This window comes from Aspergillus japonicus (assembly GCF_003184785.1).
Source record: "Aspergillus japonicus CBS 114.51 unplaced genomic scaffold BO86scaffold_127, whole genome shotgun sequence".
Taxonomy (NCBI): Eukaryota; Fungi; Ascomycota; class Eurotiomycetes; order Eurotiales; family Aspergillaceae; genus Aspergillus; species Aspergillus japonicus.
Window position 1 is genome coordinate 1 of NW_020291764.1, and position 19,429 is coordinate 19,429.

At 52.7% G+C, this 19,429-nt stretch overlaps 7 protein-coding genes across 7 annotated transcripts; 2 read left to right on the forward strand and 5 right to left on the reverse strand.

The window, feature by feature from the left end:
* Positions 1-3: 3 nt before the first annotated feature.
* On the forward strand, positions 4-641 carry BO86DRAFT_38356 (import motor complex subunit PAM16). Its single transcript, XM_025670847.1, has 2 exons — positions 4-61; positions 153-641. Exons 1-2 carry the CDS (start codon positions 59-61, stop codon positions 555-557), a joined length of 408 nt encoding a protein of 135 aa, XP_025521845.1. The 5' UTR covers positions 4-58; the 3' UTR covers positions 558-641.
* A 782-nt stretch (positions 642-1,423) lies between these two features.
* Positions 1,424-3,050, forward strand: BO86DRAFT_393834 (D-arabinose 1-dehydrogenase (NAD(P)(+)) ARA2). Its single transcript, XM_025673099.1, has one exon. The coding sequence runs from the start codon at positions 1,536-1,538 to the stop codon at positions 2,769-2,771; it is 1,236 nt and encodes a 411-aa protein (XP_025521846.1). The 5' UTR covers positions 1,424-1,535; the 3' UTR covers positions 2,772-3,050.
* Positions 3,051-3,721: 671 nt separating this feature from the next.
* Positions 3,722-5,883, reverse strand: BO86DRAFT_326924 (putative topoisomerase family protein TRF4; the record flags this gene model as incomplete). The annotated part of the gene is made up of 3 exons (XM_025668584.1): positions 3,722-4,318; positions 4,370-5,060; positions 5,117-5,883. 3 exons carry the CDS (start codon positions 5,881-5,883, stop codon positions 3,722-3,724), a joined length of 2,055 nt encoding a protein of 684 aa, XP_025521847.1.
* A 360-nt stretch (positions 5,884-6,243) lies between these two features.
* Positions 6,244-7,592, reverse strand: BO86DRAFT_460214 (GFA family protein; the record flags this gene model as incomplete). Its single annotated transcript, XM_025677393.1, has 2 exons — positions 7,538-7,592; positions 6,244-7,473 (listed from the first exon to the last, which is right to left on the reverse strand). The coding sequence occupies exon 2, from the start codon at positions 7,306-7,308 to the stop codon at positions 6,244-6,246; it is 1,065 nt and encodes a 354-aa protein (XP_025521848.1). The 5' UTR covers positions 7,309-7,473; positions 7,538-7,592.
* A 2,765-nt stretch (positions 7,593-10,357) lies between these two features.
* On the reverse strand, positions 10,358-15,580 carry BO86DRAFT_451984 (uncharacterized protein). The gene is made up of 9 exons (XM_025676897.1): positions 15,119-15,580; positions 14,551-14,998; positions 14,195-14,456; positions 13,744-13,851; positions 13,401-13,695; positions 13,050-13,178; positions 12,356-12,429; positions 11,227-12,174; positions 10,358-11,169 (listed from the first exon to the last, which is right to left on the reverse strand). The coding sequence occupies exons 1-9, from the start codon at positions 15,559-15,561 to the stop codon at positions 10,511-10,513; spliced, it is 3,366 nt and encodes a 1,121-aa protein (XP_025521849.1). The 5' UTR covers positions 15,562-15,580; the 3' UTR covers positions 10,358-10,510.
* A 266-nt stretch (positions 15,581-15,846) lies between these two features.
* BO86DRAFT_393837 (thiolase family protein) lies at positions 15,847-17,412 on the reverse strand. The gene has a single exon (XM_025673100.1). The coding sequence runs from the start codon at positions 17,172-17,174 to the stop codon at positions 15,933-15,935; it is 1,242 nt and encodes a 413-aa protein (XP_025521850.1). The 5' UTR covers positions 17,175-17,412; the 3' UTR covers positions 15,847-15,932.
* Positions 17,413-17,814: 402 nt separating this feature from the next.
* Positions 17,815-19,213, reverse strand: BO86DRAFT_460218 (uncharacterized protein). Its single transcript, XM_025677394.1, has 2 exons — positions 18,820-19,213; positions 17,815-18,763 (listed from the first exon to the last, which is right to left on the reverse strand). Exons 1-2 carry the CDS (start codon positions 18,895-18,897, stop codon positions 17,978-17,980), a joined length of 864 nt encoding a protein of 287 aa, XP_025521851.1. The 5' UTR covers positions 18,898-19,213; the 3' UTR covers positions 17,815-17,977.
* Between the last annotated feature and the right edge of the window lie 216 nt (positions 19,214-19,429).

A 19,429-nucleotide genomic window follows, 5' to 3' on the forward strand; every position in this document is an offset into this window, starting at 1 on the left:
CCCCCCCCCGCCACCAGTGCTCCCTCCACTAGATCGGCTCTTAGCATTACTACGCATCATGGTATGTGGTCGGCGAAGCTTTTTTCCCGCCTTTCTCTCCTGATACCATTCTGTTTCCAGACTGACATTTCCCGCTCTTCGCTATCATCTAGGCCCATCGCATCGTCACCCAGGTCGTCGTTACGGGCGCCCGCGTCTTCGGTCGCGCCTTCGCCGAGGCCTACAAGCAAGCTCAGGCCTCCTCCAAGTACGCTGCTCAGACAGGCAAGAAAGTGGGCGGCGGGGCCGCCTCTGGCTTGACCCTCGACGAAGCCTGCAAGATCCTCAATGTCAAGCCCCCACAGGGTGGTGAGGCCAACCTGGAGCAGGTGATGGAGCGCTTCAAGAAATTGTTCGACATGAACGACCCTCAGAAGGGCGGAAGCTTCTACCTCCAGAGCAAGATTCTTCGTGCCCGTGAGCGGTTAGAGATGGAGGTCCGACAAGCGGAGCGCCATGCCGCCCAGGAGAAGGAATTGCAGGAGGGATGGAAGCCCAAGGTCTATAAGGATCGGTGAAAAGCTTGAACCTCCTACAATTGGGAAGCTTCCACATTTCGAATCATCCCTCCTTCGTCTCGGTTCCCTCCGCCCACGTGTTCGATCGATTTCGCGGCTGGTAAAAGAAGGATTGATCGCGCCAATCGTACTCGACTGAACGGTCTTCGAGACTTTACCGACCTATCCCTATTCCTCCCTCCGCTTCCGAGGGCCCTTTTTTTCTCGCAGCATAGCATGGCGTTTATGGTGAATCCAAGGTTTCTTGGATTGGAAGACTTGTTCTAGATTCCCTCGATTTCGATGGCGTGCCGCGCCCACCCGGGTCGGACCCAGCACCTGAGTGACAGAAGGGTACTGTTGTTTTCTGAGGCCTAACCTTCCAGTCGGACAACTGTTGCCTCTCGATGCATCGGGTCCGAAACGAAGTTTGTCGTGTACATTATTTGAAGAGGTGGGACTGTAAGCCGACAGGGTCAGAGTGGTCCTTGCTCGCTCTGCATGCTTTTCGTTCCTCTTTTGTTGATTCTCCCCTCCTGTACTTTGAGCGCTGAAAGGCGATAGCTTATGTGGCTGTAATCCGACCATCCACAACGTGCATATGTATAAATAAGATCCATGCTTTATTATTGTCTCTCGGTCCAGCGACGTTGCAAGAAACGTAGACCTCACGGCTTCACTATAGTCGTTAGTGCGATTTACTTACTCTCAGTAATTCCAAGTAGGTGTAATAAGTCCGTACAACCCATCAGGCCAGGGCCAATCCTCGGGGGGTTGTGTCGGAAATGTTAGCCTACTCCCCTCTTTCCTCCCTGCCGTCCCCGCGTCGGCGCCTCCTTATCTCCGCAACGTATTTTTCCATCTTCCCCTCACTTGCTTTATTACAGGCTATATAAAGTCCCAGTGATCTACTACTGCACCTAATTTTCTTTCCTCCAACCTTCTCACCAGTCTCTATAATCAGAGGACAAGACAGAAACGAAAAGCAACGAAAGAACAATGGGTCGCCCTTCGACACCCCTCTCGGCGCATCTGCCGCCCCTGATCATGGGCACCGCGACCTTCAACACCCAATACAACCACGACCCATACGCACTGCCGACCACCGATCTGGTCCAACGCGCTCTCACCGACGGCGTGCGCGCCTTCGACACGTCGCCATACTACGGCCCAGCCGAGGAGCTTCTGGGCCGGGCCCTGGCCAGCGAGGCCGTCCGCACCGCATTCCCGCGCCACAGCTACCAGATCCTGACCAAGGTGGGCCGGATCGCCTCGTCGTCGTTCGACTACTCGCCGCGGTGGATCCGCCACAGCATCAGCCGGAGCCTGCAGCGGCTGCACACCGACTACCTGGACGCGGTGTACTGCCACGACGTCGAGTTCGTGTCGCGCGCCGAGGCGCTGGAGGCGGTGCGCGAGCTGCGGCGCATCCGCGACACCGAGGGCACGATCCGCTACGTCGGCATCTCCGGCTACCCCGTGGAAGTGCTGTGCGAGATCGCCGAGCTGGTGCTGCGCGAGACCGGCGAGCCCCTCGACCTCGTGCAGTCGTACGCGAACTTCACGCTGCAGAACACCAAGCTCCGCAGCCAGGGCTTGCCGCGATTGGTGGCCGCCGGCGTGGACGTCGTGCCCAATGCCTCGCCGCTGGGCATGGGTCTGTTGCGCAGGGAGGGCGTCCCCATTGGGAGCATGGGCGACTTTCACCCCGCCCCGGACGGGCTGCGCAATGCCGTTCTGGCAGCCGGCGCGTGGGCTCAATCCCAGGAGGCGGAGAAGCTGGAAGTCATCGCGATTCGGTTCGCGTTGGAGGCGTGGTTACGCGACGGGGCCCAAGTCGGCGCCATGGGGCCGCCTCTTGCGCGCGCCCCTAGCGCGGACTCGGGTTTGGGCTCGGTGGCTTCTAGTGGGACTGGAGAGCGGCTGGGCGTCAGCGTGATGGGCGTCAGCAATGCGAGGGAGTTGGATGAGACGCTTAGCGTGTGGCGGAGTATTCTTGATGGACTGGAGGATGGACAAGACAAGCAGCAGCAGCAGCAGCAGACCCCGTCGGACGGGTCCCGGGATCGTCGGCACCGCATCGCATATCTGGCGCAGCAGATTCAAGCCATCCTCGGTCCGGATTGGGTGGACTACACGTGGGCCAGCCCGGGACCTGACTTCGTCAATACTCTACCTGCTGATCACCTGTCATCTCTTGAGAAAGCTGAAGATGCTGCTGCGGAGGCTAGTTAGCCGAGGCGATGGAAACCAGTCTGCGACGCCGCCTGTCTAGACAGCGGTTTGGTCTTCTCATCAATGATAGTGACCCTGATGGAATCTAATTGGTCTGCCCGGCGGCCACGCATTCCCCAGCCGACACGGGCTTTGGGCGGGTTGACTGCCTACATGTATCCTTTATGAATTCGAACGATAATCTGAAATGACTCATGGTGTATCTGCCGCCTTTCCACTTGCATATCCAAGTGACCAATCTTTCGACCGATCTTTCCTAGATGCCTCTGCAAACACTGGTCCACATCTCCTTCGACCCGCAGCATCCTCCCCAAGGACTCGCATGTAGCGCTTCCTTGATGAGAAAGAGGTGGGAAAGGAGTGTGTAGAAAGAACCAGAGACACAAAAGAGTCTCCTCGGCTGTACCATTTTCGATTTTGCTTTTAACTCATTGCTGCTGCTAGTAGCGTATTGCCTGCCAGTCAGACACTGAACAAGTCTTGCCCCTAATTTCGGCTTCGGTAAGGAAAGCCCCTGGTCTCTGCGACTAAGACCTCATCGCGGAGCGAAAGGACAGGATATCTCCCATTGCGAATCGGCTGAGGCAAGTACGTCAGTAATTCTGCACACATGTTAGCCCTGTCGAAACTCCAAGATCTCCCTATCAGGCATTTCAAGTAGTGAGAACCGCGAACCAATCTCTGAAACCCCAGGCGCAGCCTTATTTCTCCCATTGACCACAGAGAGACAACAAATGCCCAGCCCAAGCACTTTCTCCCATAACGCCTTCCAAGTTTACATGAATTGGGTATCTAACGCTCAAAAAGACGCAAGAAGAATAGATAACAGGAGAATGCCACCATGTGGAATACATCGTCATCACCACCAAGCATATGACATCAGTGCACTTGCTGATGAATCAAGGGGAATTGTACAAATACCATGCGCTCGACCGTACCATGCCACGGGCTTAGTCTTCGCTAGATGTGTTGGACTCTTTCTCGCGCTGCATAAGATCCCGATCCATGTCTGACTGGGTCTTATACCCACCAAGACTCATTGCTTGCTCATTGGTGATGGAACTGGGAACAGATGGAAGGTCTGGTCGTAGTCGCCTAAGACGTGTCGCACGATCTCGCGCCGCTTGTTGCTTCTTTTGCAGCTTAGTAACCTTCTCCTTCTCCTTCACGGGCGGAGGGGAATTGGGAGGCAGAGGGGGTGGTGGCGGGGCGGTATTAGCCGGGGGTGAGCCTTGAGGTGGGGGTGGGGGTGTGAGAGGCTGATGGAGATGAGCGAAGCGGGGATCGCTGTCGAAGATCTGGCGCAGCTGCCACCTTTGCTCGGTATATTCGTCGTAGTTTGCCGCAATAATGGTTTCCAAGATGCTAGCCTTGGGATCCTCTGACCTGGCGGTTGCGATCATTCGTGCCTTGAGCCGTCTGTAAGCTTCAGCAAAAGACCGGAAGATTAAAGCAATCTCTCGTGTGCCGCCAGACACGTCATTATCAGCGTTATTAGGATCTTCGATCGAGAGACGGGGGTTGTTATCTCGGGAGCCGTAGATCTTCTGAAGCCATACTGTCAGCTCTGTTGTTCAGCTAGTTGTGACGGCACTCACCTTATTGAAGTAACTAGGCGGATTGAAACGGATGGCAACGTTTTCATAGTCAAAATGTTTGCCGTAGAATTCGAAGAAATCCATGAGCATGCTGCCTAGGTTCGGTGCCGAGTGACCATAAGGCATGTGCTGCAACAAGCTTGTGACAAGACAAGTAATCGAGAACCCACCCAATCCACCAGTGGGTACTTCATTGAGGCCTCGAAGAAGGAGGAACTGCTTGATCACGGACACAAGAACAGGCATTGCAGGGTACTCAGACTTCCACTGCTTAAAGGTTTCGTTGGCAACCAATCCACTGTCGTTGTCAAAGGAAAGATCAACTCTGAGACCCGTAGTCTTGTCCACGAATTTGAGGATGGGGACACGAGCATGAGCGATCGTCTCAATTGAGTTGGGCACAGCTATGCTCTGGTTCTTCAGAAATGCAGCAAATGCGTAGATTTGACCTTTCCGCTCGCCAAAAGTCTTGATCCCATGGCGCATAAAGTTCGTTGAAAGTAGAACCAGATCTATATCCGCAGTGGGAAGGTAAAGGCCGGACGCAAAGGAACCAAACGGACGCAGTTGCACACCGTAGTACCTGCTCTGAAATGCAGTCTGCAGTCTAGATACCAAGTCCTCTCGCACGATTTGCTCATAGGATACCGGCTTCACCCAGTGATAAAAGCTTAAGATTTCGTTGTGCAATCTGTCGCAGAGTCAGCGGAAGCCAAGATTCTATTCGGCTTGAAGATCGACACCCACCTGGTACCCAAGTGTAAGGTAGGCGCCATATAATGCAGCCAGGGCGCACCCGATTGAAGTGGGCGCACCCTCCATTCATCAGTAATCGAGCCATCGTTATGGAACCGACTCAGTGGTTTACCAGTCTTCTTCGAAATGCCCTTCAACTCGTCATCATATGTTCTCTTGCGACTACCCAGCGCCGAATCCCTTCCGTCAAGTTGACGCTTAGGACCGGTAGGCGCGTTCTCCGGGGGGTTCCTGTCTTCATCCTCATCATCACCCAGCCCGCCAAGTGAGATGAAGTCCTCGTTGGTAGTTACCGCATCCGTCTGTGCGGGCTGCGCCGCAGCGGCGATCCGAGCCTTGCGAATTAATTTGACCACATCCACTCGCTTTGACTGACTATCATCGGGCGGGGGCAGCGCAGTATAAGGATCAGGGTTAGACCACCGGGGAGTGGGCGCCGCAGGGGTGGTGGTATTTGTGGTACTGTTAGACTCAACCGCGCGTTTCTTGCGTGGATGAGTGGCATCCGCATCGTCATCAGAGGAAACGTCCATGTCCGCCTCTTCGCTGTCGCTGAGGTTTTCTATGGACGCGAATTTCAAGCCAGGTTTACTGTCCGACGTTCCCTGTGCTAGCAGCTGCTCTGGCGTGGTTTCTCTCCTGGTTCTCAGTAGCGGACGCTCGGAGGTACCAGGACGCGGATAACGAAAGGTGAATTCTTGCTTGGGGCGATACGATGACCGTCGGTCATTTCCCCGGAACTCATAGGCCGGTGGCATGTTGATGAAAGAAAAAGCCCAATACTCAGGGACGGAACGCGACTGGACCTTGACAAGAATAAGGAAAGAAATGGCGCGTGTTCTACCGTGTTCGATGCGTCGGTTTCATTGTGGTTTTTTTTTTCCCGTCTCTTTAGGAAGCGGACGAGACGGGAGCGCATCGCATCGGCCTGTTTCGGGAAGGCGGTGGGTGGGTCAACGGGCATGCAAGTGAATGGGAGTAAAATGGGAAACCAACGTGCAACTTCCAGGAGACAGGTTTACCGCTAAGTAACTACAACTACAACTACTTTCTCGTTCTTTACAACTTGAGGTCGGCGGTCATCCACATGCAGCCTAGCCACAGCTCCAGTCGACTGGCTATTCATCTCCGACTTCGCACTTTCTAAGACCTATCTGTAGCCGGTCGATCAAAGTCTTGTCCAAAGCCATCTCAGCAAAACTAACTCTCGAGGTCGCCCACTCTAGCCAACGGCTTGCTCGCGAACCTTCATCTGCATGAAGCAACCCGACGCTGAAATCTATCAACAAGGGTCTTTCATCGCTATGCCAGAAGATTGAGGCTCCACAGCGGCTGCAAAACTCCCGATAAACGCCCGGACTACTTTCAAACCGCTGCATGGTGCCTGCACCGAATTCGAACGGTGCTTTGCGGGCATCGAGAAGATTGGCCTTTGGGATGAACGCCCATGGTTGGATTGGACACCCGCTGGCTAGACGACAAGACGGACAGGCGCAGGTCCCAGCTAAATACCTGGTGTTCGCATTCCGTAGCCACCACTTGACATCGGCAGGGTTCTCCGATGAATTGGCATAGTACGGAACCAGTAGATCCGACCATGGAGATGTTGCCTCGGTGGAGGAAGCATCCGGTTGAGTAACGTAGAATTCGACGCCGGCACAGTGGCATTGCCCTCGCAGCTCCATGGAGTCCTGGGGCGAGCGCTCGATATTCGCCTTCACATCCGAGCAGCTTCTATCACTATCACTATTTGAATAAGCACGAAGCCAGCAGGTCGAGGCCATGGTTGCAGGCTCCCCCTCGAGGAAAGAAGTCAGGCCACCATCGCGCGTTTCAGAGGCCCGCCAATGCCGCACCGATCGAGTCCGAGGCGAATTCGCATTATCCACCAGCAATCCGGCTGCCACGAAATATCGTTCAGAAGGCCGCGAATACGCCAAGGCATGGGCGCCACAGGTTTTACAGAAATATCGAACTAGACTCTCGAACTGCTGGTACTTGCGCATCCCGTCCAAATTCTGTGGCCTTACTTGTAGGGGATAGTATATAGAGCACAGCATGCCCGTAGTCGTGCGACAGGCGGTGCAGTGGCAGAGATTCAGGGTTGAATGATCTGTAGACTGCTCCAGACTGACATCCTGTGCAAGACTCCCGCACAAACACGAGATGGCACACTGCATCATATTTGGATACTCTTAGCTTCGTCGTTGGCTGCGATTTGGGAAATATAAATCCTGTTGCACCTAGTCAGGCAGACCATTCGGAGACAGGAGAGAAAGGATAACAACAACACGGAAGAGAGTAGCGTTATGAGCGCACCCCGAGGCAGGATTAATACTGTCCATACACTGCAAATGGTAAGTTAGTGGTTGGTGGGCAGCGCCGGTTCTGAGTAGCCAAAATCAGCCTGACCTGCAGAAATGTGCTCATGTCTCAGGCCCACTAGGAGGATGAGAAGAGGGTCACGGTCGAGTATAGTACTGTACAGTAAAGTTACTATTCGTTGTTGAGGATGTATTGATTTAGGTAGCTCTGGCCTGGCGAGGTATAAATACCGGGTTGAATGACCCCGCCATTGACTTAAGTATCTTTTCTCCCGTGCCACAGACCACAATAACAACTTCCTCCTTCCTCGCTCCTCCCCAATACTCAAATCCAAGGATACTCCTTGCCTATCTCACCCATTACTTCAACACCTTCCTAGTCTCATAATTATGGGTAAGTCATTTTATATTGGTTGACTTGCCTTGCTTTCTGTTTTGTCATGTTTGTTGATGGTTGTGTGTGTTTGTGTGATGGCCTAATGCGCGGCGGGGTAAATTCAATGGCGGGGTTCATGGAATTAATTCAAGTTATCATGACCCATGACCCATGACTTCCCGCTTCCCCTCGCCTGCCTGCCTTCGGACATCGCGGCTTGCTTCTTTCCTCTTTTTTTTTTTTCTTTTTTTTTCTGTCTCTGCTAGTCCTCATGGATTACCTGTCAGCCACGTTTGCTAAACATCGCCCGCCTTCTTAACAGGTTCCGACCACGGTTGCAGCTGCGGCGCCTCTTGCCAGTGCCCCGCCGGCCAGTGCAAGTGCCCGGTATGTTTATCTGCATCCCTTTCAGGTTGAATAGTGATTTATCCGAATATGGCAAGCTGACGTCTTTGACCCCCCAAGAAATAAATTAGGTTCGGAGTTGAGCTCTGTGGTGAACAAGTCAAGATGGTTCTGGTCCACGGTTCGAGGGGCCCTGCCTAGGTAGCTCTATGTATAAGTTAGATCGATAAGATCTATGACCATACAAGATCACAATCAAACCACAACAGAGGACAATGACCCTATCTACAGCTTAACCTTCCTCCTAGATCACGTAAGGCTCTCAAGCCGTTACAGAGAGCTGGAGCATGCTTGTTACCCCCGAGATAAGGTCTACTGCACATGTACTGTACTCTCAGACTCCACGCACATAGAGGAATCCAAAGCCAGTGACTCAGCTACGCACGTTGTGTAGCACGACGTATTCGGCATATCTGCCACACTACTAGGTAGGTCGTGCAACCAGAGCCTCGGGGAAATATAATCTGCTTGAAGAAGTCGCCATACTCGGATCACAAACTTTATTGGTCGAAACCGCTTCTGATCATTTCAAGTTCTGTAAAGGCTCTTCTTCATAGTTGCACCAATCCGCCGCACATGCCAAAGGCTCATCAAGAAAGTGAAGAAACAAGAGACATGCGACTTTCAAAACAGGACAGTCTCGTCCCACACCACTCTCCGCCAGCCAACAAACAGCCATGGTCATAGTTCCGATAAGCACGAGAGAAGTCCATCATAGATCGGAGATCGCACAGTCTCCCGCATCGAGCGGGTTACAGGACGAATCGTTTAGTGCTTTCCCCCCATATGTTAGCTTCCGAGATTGCTCTATCAGGCTGGTATAGCTTCCAGTCGCGAGTCATGTAACCCAAGCCATGTGGTGGTACGTACAGAGCAGCTGCCACAAGAGCAGGAGTTGCAGCTACCAGCGCAGCTGGTGGCGCAGGAGTTGCAGGTGCAGGGAGACATGATGAAAGTTTGGATGTGAGGTAGACTTGCGTCTGTTGAACTTGCTCGGCGAGAGTCAGAAAGAAGGTCTGTGGAAAGAATCGTGGGATTGTGCAGGATGAATGAACCAGAACAGACAGGTCAAAAGAGGGAGAGGGTTCTTATAACTTTCTTATGCTTGACTATAAGGTGAGCTCTGCGCATGAATTCCATCCCACCAACACTGCTGCACGGCGTCTGCTGATCCATACGTATATACTTCACTAGGGGCAAGCAAACGGCTTGTTCTCTTTCTTTTCAGCCTTCTGCATGGCTTTGGTGAGCATGACTGGAGGATTCCATGCTTGCTGAACCCACAGTGCGACTCGCATGGATCCCACCGCAAGCTGGGTTCCTTGCCCCTCAGGGTGAAGCACCCACCGATAAAGCAGATTGCTTGAGTGGGCTGATGATACATGCAGGCAATTGTCTCACGTTCTGCGGATTGATTATCTTTTTTTCTCCATTACAAGGCCTGGAAGACGGGTTATCCCAGGTGTCTCTAATCGCTGACCCTAGAATCATTTCTCTGCTGGGATGCCCCTGAAAGAATTCCTCCATAGCACGCCCAATAACGATTGCGGGCCGTAGGAGGTGATCCTTGCCGTCATGATCACTGCTGCCACGTCGAAGCCGCTGTGGATGGGGCAAGGAGTGTATAACGAGGATATGGAGAATCAAGTGGGTATCAGCATGCGTGCGTGGACTGAGAAGAGTCGTCCTGGCTGCTCGATCGTGGACCTTACCGTGCTAGATTCTTGTTTGTGAAGGGGTCTGTGGTTCCAATAGATATCTATTGTATCATTGATCTACTCGGATACTGTAACTACGGAGTACTCTGATACACCGTACGTACTGTGGTAGCAGTACTAAAACCACCCCGCCCTACCCCTCCTGTTGACCAGTGTAGGGGACCCAACTTCAACAAGGCTCCACTTGAAAGAACTCAAACTTACCGGTCACATGTATTCTCTACTATTGCACGGAGTAGCAGTGCTGGGTTGCTTCAAACTAGTATAAATTCCCGGTTCTCTCTTGATGGAACCACCGCGATAGCCGCACCAATCACGACTGATGAAACCAAGTAAACAGTGGAAATAACTCAAATCGTCACCCTGATTCGCATTCTGGATAGACATACTTTGTCAGAAAGACTGTTGAGGCGAGGAGCTGATCATGATATTTCGGCCTTCAAAACACAACGCAACGTCAATTGCCGTATATGCTATTCAAAAAATTCTCTACTAAGTATGAACTACTTAACGCTAACTATATATGACCCCACAAGCACGTCAGTAGACTACAGCCAGTCCCTCACAGCTCATCTTTGCTCCTCGGGGCAGCATTCCCTTCCTCCTCACCGCCGGGACAAACCGCCGGCGAGGTAACGAGCATCGAGTAGACGCATTTCTCATCTTCGGCCACCTTCAGAATCTCGTTCTCCTCACCACACTCCAAGACGACCGTGGTCGATCGTGCCGGTCCGTTCCAGCATGTTTGTCCATTGGTATAATGCAGGGCGACCTTCTCCTCGGGGATTATATCTCCGGATTCGTCGACCACGTCCACACTAACAGACCCAATGCCAGAGTACTTCCCCATTCGCATCGAGCCACCGCCCTTCTTGGGAATCTGTTTGGTTTGATCTAGGAAACAGTGCTCGTACGTATATTCACCAAAGTCCTTCGAGATGCATACTCCCTTCAATGCACGGAAGATGGATGCAAGACCATAGTCTGTCTCAAGGTCGGATTTGTGGGTCTCCAACTGTCTTCGCGAGTCCTCAAGACTCTTCTCAGCCGACTTGACAGCATCCCGAGCGTCTGACACGACCTTGGATTCGGACGTCGTAGGTTCGTCCTTCTTGGGCAATATACCGTTCTCCTCAAGAAAACCCCGGACGGAGACCACTTTAGTCTCGATGAACTCAACCAGTGAAGGAGGCAAATAAGCTGCCAGCTGGTAGATCAGGGCTATTCACGGTCATTATCAACCAAAGGTAAGGCCGCCATCGCGGTGGGTGTACTTACCAGAGTCAGTCTCACAGCCCTCGTTTTCGTTCTCCCATTGCTCCCAATTGATTCCAGATTGGGCATCGTCTGGCTTGACCAATTCGTCCAGATCATTGTCTTGGGCAGCGCTCGTGGCACTCTCAAGGGTTCCCCTGACGGCATAATCTTCCCAACTGCGCACAGCACGCTTGACACCCTCGTCGTTGAAGTTGGGATTGTACTCTACCTTGAACTTGGACAGAATTTCCTCGAGCTCTTTCACGCGTGCGCGGGTATCGTCCCTTTCCTTGCGGATGCTCACCAGTGCGTCCCGAAGCTCTTCGACTCGACCCCTGGCCAGTTGGGCCAAGACATTGACCTTGCCAGCCTTCTTGCCTCTGACCACCTTGCTCTTCTCTTCTTGCTCAGCCTTCTCCAACTGGGTCTGGAGATCCTTGACCTTGATCTCCTGGGCCTGGATTTCCACCTCCAGATTCTTGATCTGGTCCTCAACCTCCTTCTGTTGCCTGCCCGCATCCACAAGCAGGTCGCGCTTCTTCTTGAGAGCGGCCGTCAGGGATTTCTGCCTCTTCTCTTCCTTCTTGCGCCACTCCTTCCCGATCTCCTTGCACTTGTCCTCGCACTTGGTGCCGCCGACCTGGGCCCACTCGTCGCTCCCATCACAGCAAAGTTCGTAGTCGCAGATACCATCATTGACTCGTTGTGACGGAACGTAGGATGGCTTGTGGCCTTTGTTTTTGCAGTAGAAGCCCGGAAGGCCAGAGACGAGTTCGAGGTCGCTGTTCCCTGGCCGGTCGGCCACTGTCAACGCTGAGTTCCGGGAAAGGTGAGCACAGGCCGACGTGCCGGGTTCATCACTACCATCGGGGCAGTCACAGTAGTCATCATTTACCGCGGAGAATGGGATCTGAATCGATGGGTGGGAGATACAGGTGAATGTTGTGGTGTCCTTGTAGAACTTTGCGACTGTGAAATTCAACCATTGTGTTAGTTTGTTCGGGTGCGTCCGAGGGAGCTTGCTTCATGGAACGTAGATCGGCAAGGGAAAATCAAATGAAGATGGCAAGGCAAGTGGCATCAGAGACTGAGCGGGCGCATCAAGCTCAAGTGATCGCAAAGAACAGCAGCAGAGAAGAGTTATACTCACACTCGGGTCCGACTCCCCGGGGTCGAGACGAGGCATCACCCGCAGCAGCTACCACGGTCGAGCATGCAGCTATGCTGGCAAAGAAAAGCGATCCCTGAGGAAGTATCATGGCGGCAGCCTTGAGCTTGACTCGCCAACCACTATTGCGACCGGAAGCGGAGCGTCCAGTCACCGTAGGAAGAGTTCAATGAATAGAAATGTGGAGAGAGCTTCTGGCCAGCTGTTGATAACGCACGTCTCCATCGAGCAATCCGGGGAGATGCCCAGAGCGTCTTAGTCAGCCCCTTATCAATGCAATCGGTTCCAATCTAAAGTGGCGACCGGCGTCGCTCACCAGCGGGAGCATCTTTCTCCAGCACTTTAGGATCAACTTTACCACTTTCTGTCCTTTCGGGTGTCGGAACAAACAAAAGAAAATGGGTAATGATGGTGGAAGGTAAAGGACCAAATCTCTTAGTTCCGTGGTGTACAAAGTCACTAATCTCTCCCATCTTCAGTATTCCCACTCGCCGCGAGCTCGTTCGCGAAGCCGCCCGGAATCCCAGCACGGCGCAATTGAAAGAAACCCAGCGCGAATTGCAGGAACACTTCTGGAACACCTGTCCCCTGTCGCATAAACAGTTAATGCGGCCTATCGTCTCCGACTGTGTCGGAAACCTGTTTAATAAAGACTCCGTCCTACGATATCTGTTACCGGGAGATGACGCCGAGGGTATCAGCTCGAAAGCCGACTGTGATGAGTTTCTCTGTGGCCGGGTGAAGAGTCTCCGTGACATCGTGGAGCTGAAGTTCGAAATTGACACCGAGCACGGTGGACATCCATCTGGGAAGCACGAGAAGCGCGAGGCCTGGGTCTGTCCAGTCACCGCCAAGCAGTTGGGCCCGAGTGTCAAATCCGTCTACCTGGTTCCTTGCGGACATGTCTTCTCCGAGGAAGCAATCCGTCAGCTGAAGGGCGATAGGTGCTTACAGGTGCTTACGAACCCGCTACGCCCTGATAATTGGATTGCGCTAACAGGCGTGCATGTAGTGCGACGAACCTTACACAAGCGACAATGTGATAACCATACTCCCGGCGAAAGAGTCGGATAAGCAACAGCTGATCGAGCGAAGCCAGAAGCTTGCCGAGCAAGGATTGACACATTCTTTGAAGAAGGCGCCTGGTTCGAAAAAACGGAAGAAGCACGCTAATGGCGATGCTGTCGCTGCTCTCGCCAGTACTGAGTCAGAGGTCAAGCCGGGGAAAGATTCCAAGCCAGTGTCATCGTCAGCCTTGCGCACGAGAGAAGAATCTGCCACTGCTAGCCGTAGCAACACGTCGACGCCTACTTCAAATGCTCCTAGTGGGATCAAGAATGCAGCCACCGCTATGCTGACTGCTCGTGTACTTGAGGAGGAGAATGAGAAGAAAAAGCGACGCAAGCTGATGGGACATAATGACAACCTGAGCAGTCTCTTCACGGGGGAGTCCCATAAAGATGGAATGTCAAAGAATACTGACTTCATGACCCGAGGCTTTACCCTTCCTGCAAATTCTAGGCACCGAGCTTGAGTACCTTCTTCCTGCGTTCTGCTCATTTATGTCACAAAACTGGCGTTTCAAGGATCTGCTTCTCTCAGTGAAAGTTGGGCAACCCATAGGATCTAGCTCATGACCCTAATTCCTTTGTATGATAGATTTGAATTTGTGTACTGATACTTGAACGACATTCGAACGGACAAGACATTGCTTCCTATTGTACAGCAAGGGTTTATCAAATAACATGCTACAAGAACTAGAAATTTAAACGTCGGGGACATACCCCGAACCCACGATCATAGCAGTCTATTCAATAAGACCTCTGGCGCGAAGCTCGGCTTCAATGAGCTTCTTGCGGCCCAATTCTTCATCCCTGTCAGAACGCTTCTGTCTCTTGGCGAAGACTTTGATATTGGGCATGTTTGAGTACCGCTGATTATTGGCCAGGTAGTCAGCCAGCTTCTTCGGCTTCGGCTTCACGACTTGCTGAACGTGGTCAACGGCCTGCTGAACAGTGGCGATCGAATGAACAGCAGGGTCGGGGAAGAAGTGGCCAGTCAATTGGGAGAATCTCTTCAAGAACTAAGTTCGAAATGAGTCAGTTACTGCGTCAGATTGAGAATGATCAAGGGGCATCAGTTGTCCGATGAAGAGCGAAGGGGGGACGGAAACTGACAGCAAACTTCGTGGCCGGGTCATTCAGCGACAGAGACAAGAAACCATTATCACGGATAATTTGGTAACCAAAGAAAGGTTGCTTGGTCTCGTCAGTGTCGAGGATGTCTGTCAAGTCGTTTGTCGCCTCTTCTGCCTCTCCAGCATCCTGCGACACTTCTTCCGTTTCAGGAGCGACCTTTTGGCCACCAATTTGCTCAAAAACATAGACAAGAGCCTCCTCAGCCTCTTTGTTGGGATACTCCAGTGCCGCATTCCATTGTCCATCCGTGGTAGGTACCACCTTGGTCTTCCAGATTAACTTGAAAACCGACTGATCGTGCTCCTCGACATCACAGACGCTCGTCAAGGGCTTACCCAGCTGATGCATGAGGCAGAGCTCGACGACAGCCTGGTGAGCCGCGATTGAGAGTAGGCCCTTCTTAGTAATCTTCTTCTTGTACTGGAATCTGTTTCACCAAAAGACTCATTAGACACTTGCTCAAAGCCCAACGAACAACTATACGGAAGTGTTTCGTTTCCCATATGACAACAAGGCGGAATGACCGAACGGCCAGAGGAACACTTACGACTTGTATGCGTCAGTCGGCGCAGGAGGAAGGTCAGACCACCGACCGAGGTGGCCGACGCGATCGAGACCCTCCCATGTTGTCGCCGGCTCATAGTCGTCTGCAGCGGGTGCAGCGGCCTCGGAGGCAGCGGTGTCGAGCGCCTGCGAGGCTTCCGGTGTCTCCTCTTCTACTACCGTCGGAGGTTGCTTGCTTTTGAATTTCCGCTCAAGAGCACCCTCTCCACCATAGGGGTCTTTGAGACCGGGAGGGTTGTCGGTGCCCCAGATCTTGCGACGCACCTTCTCGGTCAGTGAGTTCGCGTTGGAGGCGTTGCGCAAGAATTGGCGGGCGACAATCGGACGGGGACGCGCTTCATGTCTGCAGACCGAGCAGACATAGAGAGATCGGGCCCCCTGGATAGAGGGCACCTCCAGGTTCAACAAACGCACAGAGGGACGCATGACTGCAGCGTTGCGGGATTGCTGTCGGGGACTCTTCGGCCAGTCTTGGGAAAAGTTTCATGAACTCCGGACGGTTTGTCACGTGAGATGAACTACCGGGCTTGGCGTCGGGAAGAATACTCATGCTTGAACCACCGTCCACGTAAACTGCTAGGTAACTAACTACCGTTCAGTACCCCCCAAAAATTCTACAGTCGTTGACTGTCAAGATTTTTGTCAAGATGCTGAAGAGCAGGCAATCAAAGAAAAAACGGCTATTGGGAAAGTAATACTTCATGAATTGTGGGTGTATATACATGCGTCTACGCTGAAATCATGAAAATGTAAAAGAAAAAAAACTGTACAGAATGAGATCCTCACTTTCATCACTTTCACTCCCGGACAAACATGCCAGCCATACCCATACCGGTTCCAATGCACATGCTGACAACACCGACGTCCTGGCCCGTGCGCTCAAGCTCAGGAATAAGAGTCGCCAATTGTCTGGCACCAGTGGCACCCAGAGGGTGACCAATGGCAATAGCACCACCCTTGGGGTTGACCTTGGACTCATCAATTCCAAGCTTGCGAACGGAGTACAGAGCCTGGGAGGCAAAGGCCTCGTTTATCTCCCAGATGTTAACGTCGGAGACATTCATGTCCAACATTTGCAGAAGCTTGGGGATGGCAACGGCAGGGCCAACACCCATCTCGTCGGGAGCGCAGCCAGCAACAGCAGAAGCAACCCAGCGAGCCCTGATGGAAGAGGCCAAGCCGAGCTCAGTAGCCGTAGAGCGGCGCATCAGCAGGGCCGCAGCAGCACCGTCGCTAACCTGAGAACTGTTTCCAGCAGTGCTGGCACCATCGGCAGAAAATGCGGGTTTCAAGCTAGCCATTTTTTCCACTGACAGGTTGTGGCGAATTCCATCATCCTTAGAGACGGTGATCTCGGTGGGAGCAGCGTCGGGGTGCGCGGGATCGTAGGACAGGGTCTTCACGGGAACGATTTCGGAGTCAAATAGGCCGGCATTTTGGGCCGCAGCTGCCTTCTTGTGCGACTCGGCGGCAAAAGCATCCTGGTCTGCTCTGGAGACCCCGTAGCGAGCGGCGACATTCTCCGAAGTGATACCCATCGGCATGATGCAATCCCGGGCATCCTGCGAGTATGATTCCTTGAGTTCAGGCCAGAGGACAGTGGGAATAGCGCGGGAACCGTAGTTGCGGGTCATGGACTCCATTCCACCACCGACACCAATGTTGATCGCGCCGGCACGGATTCCATTGGCAATAGTGGAGATAGCAGCCAGGCCGGAGGAGCATTGTCTGTTGATAGTATGGAAAGAGACGGTGTTAGGGAACCCAGCATGGATCTGAGCCATACGGCCAGCTTTGGCACCGCCGAGCTCCTGGAGAACAGAACCGATGGCGACATCGTCGATTAGGGCCGGGTCAAGGTTTGGGTTCGCCTCAAGAGTGGCACGAAGCACGTTGGCAAGGAGCTCTTCGGGATAAGCATCCTTGAAGCCACCTTTCTTCGCCCGGGTGACAGGCGTACGGAGAGAAGAGAGAATGACAATGTCATTGGGCGACTTCTGAAGGACCTGGCGCAGGCCCCGGGGAATTGGAGAGGCCATTGTGAAGTAGATCTAGGGGTTCCCTTGGAATGGAATGAGGATCAGAGGATCAGAAAATTAGAGGATATCACGTTAGAGCAGAAGTCGCAGCTCGTGCCTCGTTTCCGACAGGAAAAAGAAGGAAACTGGGGAGCGCTAGCATACTTATTGACGAAGAAGGACCGCCATGGTAGGAAATTCTGGGGCTCGGGATCCATTGCAGGTGGACGAGCCGTTCTGGAGGAGCCACCGAATTGCCGGCAGTGAAGATCGGCTAAGCGGACAGCCGCGGGGAAAGGCGGAGGGGGGGGAAATCTGAGGATCTGATTACGGCTATGCCTTGCCGAAGTGTTGTGCTGTACGTATTCGACTACAAATATCCCAGTACGGGAACCCCGCCCCCTCTCCTTCCGTATTTCTTCTTTTCTTGGTGGCCAATTTGAGTGATCTGTTGCTGTTCTCGCCTGCCCGAATATGTACTTCCCATTGGTCTACCTACCTTATCTGTTAACGAATAGGTACGGTCTGCTTTCCGATGGCAAATGACCAGTTGAATCCGTTCCGTCTTGTTCGGATCCGAATGCTTATGTCATCTTCATCGGAACACGCAGTCGGAAATGACCGGACAGTGCCTGGTAGCCATGGCTACACTTCCGGAGGTCTAGAAGTGTGCATTCCGAAACAGGTAAGCAAATAAAAGTAGATAGATCTATGATACGACTTTGTAGGTGGAGATCTACATTTTGTGAGGGTGACCAAGAGTCACAACTCTTTACTGGAACCTTCATCGTGAAACACCGTGAACCTAGGGTATCATAAAATTATCAACCGCGTATGATGTGACTGTAATGACCAGGGACTCTGCGTCGGCATTTATCACAATCAGACCGGTAGCCCATCGAGAATGTCAACTTCTTTGAGCTGATTTCACCCCCTGTAATGAAACCCAGCGAAGGATCCGATTCACGCATGTTCGTATACAAGCCACTCATTTGTCCAGAAGAAGGGGACGCCGGACGCGACACAGTGTAGGTCATTTCCGCATCACTAGCCGAATCTTTACTACTGATGGCCATGGCATCGCCGTCACTAACGGGGCTGGGAAGATGTTGATCACGCCACCAAGCTGTATTGCGGTCGTTGTACAAGTCATCCAAAGCATCGCGACGTGTGCGATATGCACCATTTCGATTTTCCAAGTTCTCAGTGGAATTGACCGCAGGGGGGCAGGCTTCATGGGCGAGGCGTGTAGTTTGTTGCTCGCTGATTGTGAGCGAGCGGTATATGACTCTGGGTGGTATCGGGGATTGTTGTGAGCGGTCATTGCAGCTCTCATCAACAAAATCCACACCGATATTGTCGCCGTTGTCAACGTCCATTTCCGTGCCAAACCGAGCGGCTGAAGGCACTGTTTGAGCCTGCTGGTACTCTGCTTCCATTAAGCAGCTGCGAGGGTTGTCGCCACGCTGCCCATGGTCATTATCATCCTCCGAGGACTCCGCTGGGGTCAGACTCGATACGCCGACTTGTGGGGCATTCTGGTAACTTTTCAAGAACGGCAAACTGCTATTTGTTTGGGGAGAGGCACGTAGAGGCAAAGAGCGATGTTTCTGCCTGTTGTGAGCACTACATCACGGTTTCCTGCGGACTTCAGTTCCAGGCGTACCTTTTTTTCATGAGTTGTGATACCATCGGGCTCATGGTCCTCCTTCTCCCGCGGACGCTTGGCGGTATAAGTGAACATGTCTAATCTGGGAGCAGTACTGCAAGAGAGCGAGTGAGGAAGCGATCGAACTGGAGGTGACTTCACCCATTCGAGTATGGCAAGGCAGTGTGAACAGTGACTGAGGCCCCCTGTTTTTATCGAGAGATGGGAGTTCGGTACATTGGAAAATAGACTCCAAATGCCCGAGCAGTTGCAGGAGCTATATCGAGGCGAATTCAAACACCATTTGTTTGACTGCTCATTTTTTCACCTGTCTATGGAAGATGGTGTTGGCCAAGGATGCATCAGGACCCGGGGTAGGAACATGAGACATTGAACTTGCGCTCAGTTCAAGTTAAGCAAAGGGGAAGTCCAGAACTGGAGCGATCATGGATGGAAGCCTCAGGCCACATGTCGGACAACCTTCCAATGAGCTCTCGCAGGTATTTGCTTTGCTTACTACTAGGTGTAAATTGGTATTCCTCCGACAGAATAATACCCAGTACGGCAATGATACACCCTCATTGGAGTACCATTACACAGAGGATACCAGTTATACAATTAAGCTGTT

Excerpts from the sequence above, each read along its gene's own strand:
- BO86DRAFT_393834 (XM_025673099.1), top strand. The coding sequence starts at position 1,536 with ATGGGTCGCCCTTCGACACCCCTCTCGGCGCATCTGCCGCCCCTGATC.
- BO86DRAFT_451984 (XM_025676897.1), bottom strand. The coding sequence starts at position 15,561 with ATGCGTCCCTCTGTGCGTTTGTTGAACCTGGAGGTGCCCTCTATCCAG. Across the intron at positions 12,430-13,049 it reads ACCCTCGGCGTCATCTCCCG|CATAGCTGCATGCTCGACCG; the intron begins GTAACAGATATC and ends TTTCTTTGCCAG. Across the intron at positions 11,170-11,226 it reads GGGCTGTGAGACTGACTCTG|CCCTGATCTACCAGCTGGCA; the intron begins GTAAGTACACCC and ends GACCGTGAATAG.
- BO86DRAFT_393837 (XM_025673100.1), bottom strand. The coding sequence starts at position 17,174 with ATGGCCTCTCCAATTCCCCGGGGCCTGCGCCAGGTCCTTCAGAAGTCG.
- BO86DRAFT_460218 (XM_025677394.1), bottom strand. The coding sequence starts at position 18,897 with ATGTTCACTTATACCGCCAAGCGTCCGCGGGAGAAGGAGGACCATGAG. Across the intron at positions 18,764-18,819 it reads TCACAACTCATGAAAAAAAG|AAACATCGCTCTTTGCCTCT; the intron begins GTACGCCTGGAA and ends CACAACAGGCAG.